The sequence below is a fragment of the Micromys minutus genome (genome assembly GCF_963924665.1).
Source record: "Micromys minutus genome assembly, chromosome: 10".
Taxonomy (NCBI): Eukaryota; Metazoa; Chordata; class Mammalia; order Rodentia; family Muridae; genus Micromys; species Micromys minutus.
The window spans coordinates 44,334,890-44,349,670 of record NC_137979.1 but is presented as its reverse complement, the minus strand read 5'-3'; the positions used below and the strand labels follow the sequence as shown (position 1 = coordinate 44,349,670).

At 48.9% G+C, this 14,781-nt stretch overlaps 1 protein-coding gene across 6 annotated transcripts in view; it reads right to left on the bottom strand.

The window, feature by feature from the left end:
* Nucleotides 1-5,039: 5,039 nt before the first annotated feature.
* Nucleotides 5,040-14,781, bottom strand: part of ARHGAP23 (Rho GTPase activating protein 23) — a gene marked incomplete at its 5' end in the record, with an annotated part of 81,389 nt that continues 71,647 nt past the window's right edge. For 4 of the 6 annotated variants that reach the window (XM_080922569.1, XM_080922571.1, XM_080922572.1 and 1 more), the window contains 2 exons: nt 5,040-6,739; nt 14,511-14,545. In XM_080922569.1, coding sequence (XP_080778695.1) covers nt 5,723-6,739; nt 14,511-14,545 — 1,052 coding nt within the window. In that variant the 3' untranslated portion in view covers nt 5,040-5,722. The remainder of the gene's footprint in view (nt 6,740-14,510; nt 14,546-14,781) is intronic. The other 2 variants (XM_080922570.1, XM_080922574.1) reach the window with 1 other exon arrangement.

The window sequence follows — 14,781 nt, the reverse complement described above, 5'->3', positions numbered from 1 at the left end:
TGGAAGCAGCAGCAGAAAGGTTAGGAATTAAATTAAGACTGAGAAAGATTGTGAATTTGAGGCCAGCCTGGGATACACGAGGCTCAGTGGTTAAGAACACTGACTGTTCTGCCAGAGGTCCTGAGTTCAATTCCCAGCAACCACATGGTGGTTCACAATCTTCTATAATAGGATCTGATGCCCTCTTCTGGTGTGTCTGAAGACAGCTAGTGTACTCATAAGCATAAAATAAATACATCTTAAAAAGAGAGAGACCTGAGAAATAGCTTAGCAAGTAAAGGGGGACCCATGGGGGAGCCCTGACTCCTGCAAGTTGTCCTCTCAGCACGCATGTGTGCCCCGCCCCAATAAAATATGTAAATCAAAAAATGTAATGAAACGTACCCCTTCCCTAAAATGAGTAACATGCCCATTATCCGAGCATCCGGGGGATTGGGAATATGTGTTAAGACAGGATGATCTAGTGCCATTCTGGATTATAGATAGAAACCTTTTTCCAGTAAATGGAAGTCAGACATGGCTCACACTTTCTTTGCCCTGATACAGGAAGCATCCGTGAGTCAGCTTAGACTATGTAATAGGATGCTCGCTGTCTTAACTAAACCAACCAACCCAACAAAGTATTGGAGAAGTCATGCTGTGGAGCCAGGCCAAAGGCAGGGCTGGGGTGAAAAGCAGCCTTCCAGTTCTAGGAAAGAAATGAAATCCAAGTAGCTCTGGGCCAGGAACAGGAAACTGCATGTCTTCTAGGAGCCATGGGAGCGAGGGGAAGGTTTTATATTTTACAATCAATGCTTACATTTTATATTTAATTAAGTGTGTATATGTTTCGGGTGAGGAGAGGAGTTTGTATGAGTGAAGGTTTCTGAGGAGGCCAGAAGAGGGTATTGAATGCCCTGGAACAGTGGCTATGAGCTACCTGATGTGTGTGCTGAGAACTAAATGCTGCTCTCTGCAGGGGCAACGCGCTCCTTGGTAGGCAAATGTCCAAGACCTGCCCAGTTGCAGAGATGCCACTCCACTTGCAGCTTTCATGGTTGTGGGTGACAATCCAGTGTCTCAGGAGAGGAGAACGGAGCAGCAGAGTCTTAGTGATACCGAAGGATGGTCCAGAAAGAAACCTAGGACTCCCTCCAGTGGGCGCTGGTCACTCACCCACTGTACCTGAGCCTTATAGCTATGATTTGGTCTTTACCTATGACAGAAAAGTGGTGTGTGTGTGCGTGCGTGCATGTGTGTGTGTGTGTGTGTAGGTTACTCCTCTCTCTCAACACTAATATTTCCTAAAGAAATATTTCTCAGGAAACAGCAAACTTTGTGGGGGGCAAGGTCAGAGTGCAGCATGCTAACCTGGCTTACTCGGTGTGTTTCCCATGCCTAAAATTCCCAGTTAACATCCACATCCCAGTGGCTTTTACTTTGTGTGTGGATGTGCAGCCAGCACAACATTCTAACTTTAGAATATTTTCAACACCCACAAAAGACTCTGACCACACCCCCAACTCTCACCACCTATTTCAGCTCCTTCCTCTGTGACACCCCACCCCTAGGGAATTACTCATCTCCTTCCCCTGTAGAGATCCCCCAGACTTTCCCCAGGGGTGGAATCCCACAGCAGCCTGGTTTCTTTTCTGCCACGGTGTTTGCAAAGGCAGCTGTGGTAAAGCAAGAGAGCTTCGTTTCTTCTCCAGCTAAGCTCTTCTCCAGGTGCCTGTTCGGCATGGCGTGTGTATGTCAGTCCTGCTTTGGGTGGTTAGCACATGAATGTTCAGGTAACAGGCATATGTCCGGTGGCAGCCAGGTGTGCCACGGGGTGTGTGCAGAGGTTGGAGAACAACTTTTGGGAATAAGTGCCTTCCATGGACCTTTCTGTGGGTTCCGAGGGTTGAATTAAGATTGTCTGCCAGCCAAGCTACACCACCCCAAAGCAGCGGCTCTGGTTCCGTCCCCACCAGTCCCCTAAGAGCGTTCTGGTTTCTCCACATCAGCTTTATGTCTTCTAAATATCCATATTGGTGTCTTTATTTTTTGAGGCGAGGCCTTATGTATCCAAGGCTGGCCTCAGACTCTATGTAACAGAAGCTGATGCTGATTTCTTCCCGCCTCTACCTCCCAACTGTTGAGGTCACAGGTGTGTACCGCCCAACCCGGCTTATGTGGTACTGGGAACTGAGCCCCATACCTCCAGCCTCTGAACCATCTATCCTGACTTTTTTTAAAAAATGTATCCTTTTATCTTATGTGCATTGCTGTTTTGTCTGCATTCATGTCTTTGTGAGGCTGTTGGGTCTACTGGAACTGTAATTACAGACATTGTGGCCATGTGGGTGTGGGAATTGATCCCCAGGTCCTCTGGAAGAGCTGCCAGTGCTGAGCCACCTCACCAGCCCCCCATTTAACTTGTTACAGTTTTGTGGCAGGTCTTTGTCCCCCCCCCCCATGTGGTACTGTGCCACAGTGAGTGCTGTGTTTCTCTGTGTAGTTCTGGTTGCCCTGAAACTAAGTCTGTAGCCCAGACTGGTTTTGAATTCAGAAATCTGCCCAAGTATGTGGGATTAAAGGTGTGCACCACCATGCCTGGCTTCAGAGGACAATTTTCAGAGCTGTTTTCTTGCCACCCTGTAGGTTCCAGAGATGAAACTTGGTTGTTTAGCTGCAGGCACTCTTACCTGATGAGCCATATTGCTGGCCCCAAACCTTAGTTTCTAACTTAATCTCGCTGTGGTTTTGAACAAGCTTCATTGTGGTCTCTCTCCTTTGACAAGCATCTGGGCTTGCTTAAGGCCCTCGATATGGTTTGCCCCAGGGGATGTTCCACATGTACCCTAGAAGGTGTGTTCTGTCCTTTGGAGTGTTCTTCAGAGCACTTGAGCTCAGCTGTTTGCAGTGGGTTAGGCCTATCTACGTTGAAGATGGGATATCGACATCTCCAACTAACATACCAAATTGTAGTTTCCCTTGGAGCCTGAGAGACTTCCTGCATCTGGATTGTCCTCAGGAATACACCTGTTTTAACTCTTGACAGTCTGGCCGATAGACTGTTACAAAATGCCCTTGTCCCTAATGAGAATTTCTGTTGAATATTTGTAATACCTACCCTAGCTCCCTTAGTAACTGCTCACGTGCTTTACTTATTCTAAGCTTCCATTTTTAAAAATGTATTCTATTTATTGCTGTGACCAAAATACCTGACAGAAACAACTTAGTAAATAAAAGGTTTATTTTGTTTTGGATCACAATTTCAAGGGAGTTTCAGTCCATCTGGGTGGAGAGCACAGTGACAGTGTAACTGGATGAAGACACAGAGGCACTGCTGGACTCAGGGCAGCAGGACCTTCAAAGGCTTCTGGTGACCTTCTGCCGAACAGGCCCCACCGACTTCAAAATAGTGCTATGACTGAGGTGGGACCAGGAGCTCAAGCCGGAAGGAGACCGTTCGGATTCAACTGGTAAACCAGGCATGGGCGCACACATCTGTAATCACTAGCACTCAGGAGGCTGAGGCAGGAGAACTGCTATTAGTTGAGGCCAGCCTGATCTACATAGTGAGTACCAGGCCAGCCAGGGCTACACAGTGAGACACCCTGACTAAAACAAAATAAAACAAACCCAAAAGCTTGCTCCAATGTAGATCCATCCCCTTCCTCTCTTAGTGCGATTCAAATCACTGGGCAACAGTTTTGCCATTTTTGTTTTGTGCAGGGAGTCGGCTTTGAAAGAGAAACAAGAAAAACACAAAGTTTCTCTATTCCCCACTTCCGCCATATCCATTCTGCCTGTGTGGGTTCAGGTTACCATCTAGTGTCTTCCTATGCTCGAAGGACCTTCCTGCCTGCGAAGAATTCTGTTTTCTTATCTAGCAGTATCTCCAGTTTGACCTTCTCATCTTTAGTCTATTACTGTCTGCAGAAGGTCACCCGTGAGGAGGGTGTCCCACTCCCACCCCCTAGCTTCTCCCTGGATCCACCATTTATTCACAGGGTGACCTGGGCAAGCTACATCCTACTCAGCCTTTTCACACCCAGAAAGGACATAGTGACACTGAGCTGAGTGTTGGAGGTGTGGTTTAAGGCAAAGCCTGTGGGCTTACACATGGTTGAGAAAACCGGCCAGTCTCACCTTAACAATGCTGCTGAGCCTAAAGTGCCTGTGGAGACAGCTGGCCAAGTTTCTCGGCAGTGGGTTAGTGCCTCAGGCCACTCTGAAAGCCTGAGAAAGAAGGAACCTCCCACAGCTGGCCTCTGCAGGTGTTGCAGATCCTGGACACTTCCTGCTGATATAGGGACCCAAGCTGTGGGACAGCACACCAGTCAGTCTCCCATCAGAGAGAAGTGATCCCCTCTATCCTGCCTGGCCTCCCCGCCTGCTGGGACACTTCAGATGTCTCTCTCCCCATCCAAACAAGTGAGACGCTGGTTCATGCCTGAGGAAGGCCATTTATTTCCAAGATATAGACTGTACTTGTAAGACAGGACTTTCAGAAGCAGGAATCTTAGTTATAGCCTAGAGAGGTGTGTCAAAGACACAGTGGGAGGAGCCATGCAGACGTGGGGTGGGGGCTTTAGGCAACACTGTTACAACACTTTTTAAAATGAGCCAAACATCTTTAAAAATCCTTATAAATTCTTTATAATATGTTACACATTAGAGACAATATTTACAGTGAAAGGAAGGGGGGGAGAGAATTTACAGCAAATCTTTGCATAAACCAGAAAGACCGACAGACCTGGGAAGCAGGACAGGTCTCCCCACTGGGGCTCCCCTGGAATGAGTGAGGATGGAGGGATGACTAGTGCTTTAGATTTATTTACAATGTGGGGGAAGAGGAGCTGGGCCCCACCCATCCTGCAGGAACAGCCCAGCCGAGACCCTGCCTATCAGTGCGGGACAGAGTTCTTCCCGACTGAAGGTGAGTCTGCATGCTCAACTGTTGAAGAAGCAGGGTGAACAAGGAGGAGGAGAACGCCAGCTGCAGGGGGATCCAAGACACTCCAAAAAAAAAAAAAAAAAAAAAAAAAAAAAAAAAAAAACAAAACGGAAGCAGGCAAAGAGCTTACGGGGTGGTGTGACTTAGAGGTGAGCAAGGTATGTGAGGAGCGACTCTGTAGTAGTGGGGTTCAGTCCTGCCTCTATGGAAGTGGTCACAACTCAGCCTCCGCCCTGACAAGCTTGGGCTAAGGTCCCTGTGTGCACCAAAGGCAGGGTCCTGTCTTGGGGACTGGCAGGGAAATGAAAGGGTTGGGGTAGAAATTGCTACTGGAAACAAACACCTTTGCACTGTGACTACACACACACACTCACACGCACACACACAAGTCCCCTCTCCCATGGACACCCAACCCTACACAACCGCTCCCTAGACATTCACCCTCCCTCTCTCCTTGGCTGAGAGCTAATGGGGTTGGCAGGGGCAGAGGACAGACTCAAAATCCAGCCTGTATCTTTCCTTCTGTATGAAACTTGGGGGGTTCACCTACACTGCATGGTTCACCAAGAGTCCTTAAGTGAACTCACAGAAAAGGGCCATCCGTTGTTTTTATCCAAGGGACATAACTCCCATTAACCCCTCCCCTCTCCTAAGGACTCCCACTCAGAGCTATGGGACTTTCCAGCCTGCGGCACCAGCACCACCCTTCACACCCCAACCTTCTGCAGTACTGGGGCAGCTGAGGGGGGTACAAACAAGACGGAAATTTCTGCAGCCCTGGGACAGGGGAGGGTGTCACAGACACTGGTGGAGGCGGGCGGCAGCTGAGCGGCGCGGGGGTAGACCCTGCAGGGCTCCTAGGTCCCCCGATGGCAGTGATGCGGCGGATGAGGCCCGTGCCTTGGTGGACTCCAGGCTGCTGAGCCCAGAGTCCTTATTGTCGTTGTGCGGTCGCACGCCCGCGGGCTCCGGAGGGCCACCTCCGCCCAGTTCTTTCCACTCGTTGAAGTTGAGGTCGGTCAGCGGGCTCTGTACCACCACCGTGTGGCGGCGCCAGCTGCTCCGACGCCGCCGGGTCTCGGGTGACAATGGACGCCGCAGTCGAACGGCCAGCATGTCGTCGGCGGTGCCACGGAGACGCAGCCGCAGGGCTTCCACGCGCGAAGGTCGCGAGCCCAGTGCCGTGGCGGCTGCCGGGGGTCGCAGCGACTCCTGGCTGCTGGACGACGCCGAGCCTAGCGGCTCGGAACCGCGGGGACCCGCTCGGGCCGTACCCGCGCCCGGACCCTCGGCATCCGCGCGACTGCGAGACAGGCGACGGCGCGCCAGAGTGTCGCATGGCATAAGATGGTGTGAGCTGAAGGATGGTCGGCGCGACAGGCGTCCCCCGGGGCCAGCGCCGCCCTCTGTGTCCGTCTCCACGTGGCTCAGCTCGCTGCGCTCGTCGTCCGCCTCGTCGCCCGCGCCCGCGCGCCGCCCGCCGGTGCCCGAGCACACGCTACGGTCCATGGTGGACAGGGTGGAGTAGCCCGAGACGATGGAGCGCGTGTCCGCCGCAGGCCGCTCGTCGGGTGCCGTCGGGGGGCTGAGGCGACCGGGGGCCTCCTCGGCTGCGGGGCCCGGCAGCTGCCCCTCGGGTGGCTCCTGCGTCCCCACCGCAGCCTTGTGCGCCTCCTGCTCGGAGTCATCGTCGGTGCTGCTGCCCAGGCCCCGCGCCTCCCGCCGCTTCTTCCGTTTGCGGTTGACCGCAGAGATGAAGGAGATCGCCAGCATCTCCCGGGCGTAAGGCTCTTTCTTGGGGACCCACGAACCCTGCGCAAGGAGACAGCGAGGGTAAGGAGGGCCTAACACATTCCTGTTCCTCGCCCCGTACCATGGCATTCAATCCCGTCCAAAACAAACCAGTGCCCACACCAGCATTTCCCACTCGGTGCCTGTGCCACCACTGCACGCTCCTATCTGATCTGGGAACTGGGTCGGGTCTTCTCCAGCCACTTCTAGATAAATTCCTTAGACTTACTGGTGACAGTCCAAGACAATGCTCTGGTACAAGGATCCCTGGTTGTAAATGCTAATGGTTTAAGCCTCCACCGTTCTCACTTTCCACTCACCCCACTTGAGAGTTCTCTCCAGGGCACCACCCTGGTCACTTCCTCCCCCTGCTGTGCTCACTGGCTTGCACCAGTCCTCACTGAGAAGCAGTGGTTTTGGCCTGGCCACCATGGTTTGGACCTGCTTCCCATCTCACTTTGGCTTTTCGGCATCCTGGGGAGCTTCAAGGACTCTGTTCTTAACTCTTCTATCCCCAAATTCGGCCATTTCAGGTCTCCCTGTCACAAGTCTCTTGTGAGCTTCAGACTCCTTTTCAATTGTGATTCCATCTCTATCCTCTGTCTGTCTGTCTGTACCCAGATCTACCCACGGAGAGGACATCCCACCTACCCTGCCCAAACCTCCTCCTTCCACGTTGCCTCCTATGAGCATGGTTCCCACTCCTACCCTTGCATCACCAGCCCTTCCCATTGTAGAACCATCCTTCAACAGCAGGGCTCTGCTTCCCTCCTGGCTTTGTTCAAGGCTGAATGACCCCACCCTTATCAGACACAGTGGACCCTTCACACTCTAGCATCAACCTCAGCCTAGTGCCCAGACCCCTACTTGAATCCAGCATGTACTCTGCCGACCACCCCACCAAGCCTTCCTTTGAGGCCATTTTCACTTTGATATGACTGGCAGTCCGACTGTCTCCTGGATCCTGTGTGCTGGACCCTCTGACCAAACTAGCCTCCTCCCATCCCAGCTGCCTCTAGTGAGGAGAGGTCCGTGGCCTCACCCAGGGAGTGCAATGGGCGTGGGTAGGCACAGGAATAGAGAACTAGAGGCAAAGGTGTAAGCAGCAAGGAGCTATTTGCAGGTCTCCGAGTCACAGTGACCTTAGGACAGCTCTCTGTCATTGAATTGTGCTCCGGGTGAAGTTATCAGGGACCCTTGCACCAGGCTCCCGCGGCCCTCCTTTTGTTCAGAGAACGCATCTAAAAACAGCCAGACACCGGGCCATATGCCTGGGGTGGGCTCATGGGCAACCTGGCCAGTACTGATCCACTGAGACAAAAGATGTTCAACTCACTAGCACTCGGCTGGTTTCACTCAGGGCTAAGGACTGAACTGTGTCCCCACCATAGCTAGAGACTGAGGTCCCAGCTCCCAGCTGTGACGGTATTTGGAGATAGAGCTTTGGAAGAAAACTAGGTTTTGAAGATTGAGTGTGAGGCCCTAGTGATGGGATTAATCTCTTTCCTTCCCTGGGACACAGTGAGGAGGTAGGTATCAATAATAATAATAAAAATAAAAAGCCTATAAAAAACCAGAAAAGAAGCCTTCATGGTGACTTCAGAAGCTAACTTGCTAGCACTGTGGACCTGGACTTCTAGTTCCTGAAGCTGTAGGAAGTAAGTGCTCATTATTCTTTCTGTTGGTGGTGGTGGTGGTGGTGGTGGTGGTGGTGGTTGGTTGGTTGGTTTTGGTTTTTCAAGACAGAGTCTCTCTGTGTAGCCCTGGCAGTCCTGGAACTTAACCATGTAGACCAAGCTGGCCTCGAACTCCAAGATCTGGAGTGCTAGGGTTAAAGGTATGTGCCACCACCACTGCCCAGCAAGCACTGACTGTTTAAGTCGCCCAGGCAAGCTCTTTTGTTTCAGCAGTCCAAGCTAAGACCTGCACCCGGCCATCAGCACCCGGCCATTAACTCTACACTTCACATCTGGGCCACTCAGGGCAGATGCTGGAGCACACAAGTTAGTAGCTTGGAGACCCAGGCGAAGCTACAGAAGTTCTTTCTGTTTTCTTCCTGAGATTTACTTTTATTTATCACGTATGGTTGTTCATCTGCATGTATGTCTTTGTATGCAGTGTCTATACAAACCAGAAGAGGGCTTCCCCCCCCCCCACCGGACTGAAGTTACATTTGGTTGTGAGCTACCATGTTGGTGCTGGGAATTGAGCCAGGCTTCTCTGCAAGAGTAGCCAGTACTCTTGACCACTGAGTCGCCTCTCCTTAACTGCACATGCTCAGAAAAAGCACCTTTGTCAGTGGTGGCTGCTGATGTAGTTGGGTATTTTAAACACCTCGGTGGCCTGGAAACTGAATTGCTGCTGTTGCAAACAGGGCAATCGCCAGCCACAGTCATCACAGAAAGGCTGACAAAAAGGTGGGGGACTTGGGCTGACAGCTTGTGTATAGATCCTTCTGGAACACGGCTATATAGTTGTCCTCAGATTTTTTAAATTGTTTATTTATTTATGGTGTAGGTGCCTCAGCTGAATGCATGTTTATATATGAGCAACCATGAAGGTGCTGGGAATTGAACTCAGGTCCTTTGAAGAACAGCCAATGCTCTTAACTTCTGAGTCATCTCTCTAGCCTCCCACCCTTTTTTTGAAGGGGTCTCTTTTCAGTGATTATGATTTCCATGTAGCCAGATAATTCTCTCTGGGATTACTTCTAGGGACAGGCCAAGGGAATAAGAAATCTATGGAGAAATGGGATGAGGCCAGCTAGGAACCAGGGGACCTCAGACTGGTTACTCTGGGCTATATGGAGAGCTGAGGTAGAGGGGCCATCAGAGAAGTAAAAAGAGACCCTTCCCTCAAAACATAGACATCTTAGTGTTAAACTAAGATGCTTCAGCCAGGAGTTTATGCTGTGTGCTAGTCCACACTCCAATACAGAACAGGCTAAATAAATAAATAAATAGACCCACAAAACCCCAATGAAACAGAAAACAATTCTCATAGGGAGGACACAGTGGAGTGTAGAACTGTAACTCATAGTGTGGATCCCACCTGGGTCCCACCAGCAGCCTCTGAACACGCTGGCTACATGGAAGAAGGGAAGGAGAAAGAAGAGCAGGCCTCTCTGTGCTCTGAGTACAATCTGCTGGTGATCTAGACTTCAGAGTCAGGAAAGAGCCGGGCAGCAGCAAGTTTCAGCAATGTGCAGATGGTCCTCAACCCTTGGGATGCAGAGCTGGCTGGGGCTCAGGCTTTGGTGCCTGAAATGGTATGCTGCAGTCTCAGATGCTCTGTGGGCCACGCTACCGACATCAGCTGCTGTACACAGTTCAAAGTCTCTGTCCGGTGACAGCAATTCCTATTGGGCAGGCAGCCTGGTTTGTGCCTCTGGCTCTTAAGGACTTAACTAGCTGTTTCATGCTGAGGCTATCCCATGTCCCCAAATGCTCCAGCAGAGGATCAGAACAGGATCTCCACGGCATTCACGGAGGGAGGAGGACACCTCAGATGCCCACCCTTTGTGACCGAGAACATGCCCAAACTTCTACTCACTTGAACTCTGAGCATCGCCTTCCCTATCTATGCAATGAGGATGGCTGTGGAACACAGAGGTCTAGTAAAGGCGGCATGAAGAGAGTGTGGGTGGATGACTGCAAATGTGAACTCACTACACATGTGACCGGGTAGCTCTCTAGAGTCTCAGGGATGTGCAAGTCAAGTGTACAGGATACTTTCTGAAAAGCACACTATGTATGTTCAAAGCTCTGTGGCTAAGCAGAAGCCTCCAGAGGAGCCACCACTTAACACAGGGATTAAGGAGGCCCAGAATCAGGGAAGGCTGAAATCCTACAGCCTGAAGGCCTTAGGGAGGTGTTATGTCTACTGCAGACAGATGTGGCCATAGGGGATAATGAGGAGATTTCTGTTAAGGACTGGTTTTTTCAACCTTTCTAATGGTGTAACCCTTTTAACACAGTAGTCCCTCAGCTGTGACCCTCACAATCATAAAATTATATTCACTTCTAGTTCGTGACTGTAATTTTGCTGTGCTTATAAATCATAATATAAATATCTGATATGCAACCCCCGTGGAAGGGTTGTTTAATCCACCCCAAGGGGTTGCAACCTATAGGTTGAGAACTGCTGGTCCAGAGGCTCGTACAGAGGACAGTACTGTTCAGCACAGAGCTAGTGGAGCACAGTAGCCTTCTGAGGCCTCCTGCAGCCCACCTCAGACTGACTCAGTGGGAGCTCCCACTGCCCACCAGCAGTGGCCAGAGGCTGACCACCTGTTTCCTCCCTCTTGTTGCTACCCCTGGAGGTATCTCCCTGCCCTGGGGCTCAGCCCCAAATCTTCTCATACTAGCTTCCCTCTACCCACAGGGCTTTGCATTTTTGCTCTGAACACCTCTCACCGAGGTTTCTCACGTCTGTGCATGCAGACATCTGGTTCGTGAGCCCCACCCAGCTTCTGGCTCCTCCAGGTTCCAGTTCTCTCCAGCTAGTGTTGTTTGCTCATTAGTACGATACTGGAATCCATTCCAAGATAAACCCTGTGTGGATAGGAGTCTACTTGTTCAGCTCTGTCTTAAATCTCTCTCTCTCTCTCTCTCTCTCTCTCTCTCTCTCTCTCTCTCTCTCTGTGTGTGTGTGTGTGTGTGTGTGTGTTTCCTGTAGAGACTGGAAGAGGGTGTTAGATTCTAGGATGCAAATTTACTGACAGTTGTGAGCCAACCAATATGGTTGCTGTCAACTGAACTCAGGTCGTCTAGAAGAGCAGTGAGTGCTCTCAACCATGGAGCTGTCTCTTCAGACCCTCAGCTTCTGCTTGCATCCTCAGGACTCAGCACATAAAGCTATGTGGGGAGGTTCAGATGAGATCTGTACAGCATGACTCAATGAATACAGTGTCTAGAGACACTGGACACCGTAGGTGTCAGGAATGGCGGTGTAACATTCTGAGATGAACAGTAGTCCCGCCTCTTCCACCCCAATCAGAGATTTTGGAGAATCAGTAGTAATTTGTTTTTAAGATTTATTTTTATGTGTACATGTGAGTTCATGCATGTGTGTTCAACAGTGGCTAAGAACAGCCACAACAGTGGTATATCAGATCTTCTGGAACTGCAGCTACAGGCAGCTGTGAGCTGTCAGGTGGGTGCTGAGAGTCAAATCCAGGTTCTCTGCAAATGCTTTTAATGTCTCAGACATCTCTCCTCTCTAACCCCTGTGGTAGTATTTCTATGCAAGCAAAATAACTTTTTTAAAAGATATTTTTAGTGTGTATGTGTGCATGTGTGTGCATGTATGTGTGTGCTTACATGCATTCATGAATGCATGCAGGAGCCCAGAGGCCAGAAAGGGGTGCCAGATGCCCTGGAACTGAAGTTACAGGTGGTTCTGAGCCATCAGTTGCAATTGCTAAGAACTGAACTCTGGTCCTCTTCAATCGTGATTTAATCATTGTGTGACCTTACATAACCTTACCAGTAACCTATCACACACATAAGGCTATATGGGCCACTTTCATATATGTGGCCCACTATTGTGAAATGGGAGACTATTTTGAAGAATGAATAGGTGTGGCCTTGTTAAAAGAAGTATGCCTCTGGGAGCTTGGTTTCAAAGCCCCTGCCAAACCCAGAGTTTCTCTCTTTGCCTCTGAATCAGAATGTAATTCTCAGCTACTTCTCCTGCTTGCCACCAAGCTTCCTGCCGTGAAGATAATGGACTAAACCTCTGAAACTGTAAGCCAGTCCCCAGTTAAATGCTTTCTCTTATAATAGTTGCCTTGGTCATGATGTTTCTTCATAGAAATAGAACAGACTAAGAAAACCATTTTATAACTAAAATACTATAAAGCTGAATAAATAGATGAATTATTTAAAATTAGAAAAATAAGCCAGGTGTGGTGGCATACATCTGTAATCCTGGCACCCAAGAAAAAGGTCAGAAAACCACAAATTTGGACTCCATAGAGAGACCCTGCCTCATAAACAAGCAAGCAAACAAACAAACATACAAAGAACTACTTGGCAGGTAAAGGAATTTGCCACCAAACCTGAGGACCTGAGTTCAATCCCTATGATCCACATTGTAGAAAACAAGAACACACATATATACAATAAATAAGTATAATTTAAAAAACAAACAAACAAACAAAAGAACCAAAACCTTTTCCCCTTGAAATATCTGGTAGAATTTACCAGTGAAGCCAACTGGTCCTGGCATCTTCTCTGTTGGAAGTTTTCACATACAAATTAAATTTCTTTAGTAGATGCAGGACTATTCAGGCTATTTCTTATGCAAATTTAGGTAGTTTGAATCCTAAGAATAGGTCTATGTCTTTTAAATTACTGAGATATTAGGCACAGAGTTGCTTGCGGTATTATTCTCTGAGTATCTGTGTGGTCTGTACTGATGTCCCATGTTAGTGTCTGTGTATTCTGTCCTGATACCCTATGTTAGTGTCTGTGTGGTCTGTACTGATGCTCCAGTGTTAGTGTCTGTGTGTTCTGTACTGATGCCCTGTGTGAGTGTCTGTGTGGTCTGTACTGATGCCCTGTGTGAGTGTCTGTGTGGTCTGTACTGATACCCAATGTGAATGCCTGTGATATTTGTACTAATGTTCTGTGTGAGTGTCTGTGAGGTCTGTACTGATGCCCTGTGTTAGCTAGCGTCTGTATGGTCTGTACTGATGTCCTGTGTGAGTGTTTGTGTAGTCTGTACTGATGTCCAATTTGAGTGTCTGTGTGGTCTGTACTGATGTCCTGTGTTAGCTAGTGTCTGTGTGGTCTGTAGATGTACTATGTTATTCTTAGCAATGGTAATTTGCGCCATCTATTTTTATTCTGTCAGTCTGGTTAGAAGTTTGTCAATTTTATTGATTTTTTTGATTTTTTTCCAAAGAAACAGCCTGTAGTTTTATTAATTTTCTTAATTGTTTTCAGTTTCATTGATTTCTCAGTCATCTTTATGTTTTCTTTCTTTTCCTTTGTTAACCCCTCCCAGACAACTTTTGTTGTTGTTGTTTGTTTGCTTGCTTTGTTTTATTTAGAGACAGGATCTTTTTTTTTTAGATTTATTTATTTATTTATTATTTATTTATTATTTATTTATTTATTTATTTATTTATTTATTTATTTATAAGTACACTGTAGGTGTCTTCAGACACACCAGAAGAGGGCATGAGATCCCATTACAGATGGTTGTGAGCCACCATGTGGTTGCAGAGAACTGAACTCAGGACCTCTGAAAGAGCAGTCAGTGGTTTTAACAACTGAGCCATCTCTCCAGCCCCCTAGAGACAGGATCTTGCTATCAAGCCCTGGCTAACCAAGAACTCAGCCCAGGCTGACTCTAGCTCCCAAGTGTTGGAATTACAGGCTTGAGCCACCATTCTCAGCCTGTCTAGGGACTTAAACATATTTACCACAGCAGACATATTGCTGTTGCTTTCATTTTACAGTTAAGGAAGCTGAAATTCAGAAAAAATTACTCAATATCATAAAACTAAGTAGCAAAGCTGCTCAAACTCAGGAATTTCTGCAACAAGAACTGTTCCCAGGTCACATTGCCCCTCAGCTACCAAGACCAGCTCTACATCACAAGCTTCTCCACGCACCACCAAGGTTAGTTTCTCACCCCACTCCCCAGACACTCAGTATTTCCCACCTTCTATCCCCACAGGACCCTCAACCCACCCCCAAATCCAACTTGGGTCCTCTGGACCATAAACTGCAGTGGGCTGCCTTGTTCAGGCAAAACACATTTAGGAAACCATGGCACTGACCTTGGACTTGGCTGAACTACAGGTGGTGGAATCTGCTGGCAAAAAACAAAACAAAACAACCTGAAGTTAGACCAGGAAGGATCAAAGGTTCAAAGATGAAGGCTGTTCTCCCCAGGCCTAGGAGGGCTACTGGCTGGCTAGCATTTTCTATGGGTTGCTCCCATCAGAAGATGTTGTTAGCCACCACTTCTTTTAGAGGCAGAAAGTGACATCAGGCCACTGCGGGCCACTGAGTCTTCATTTGCCCAGGGTTAAGGACAAAGGGGTTTTT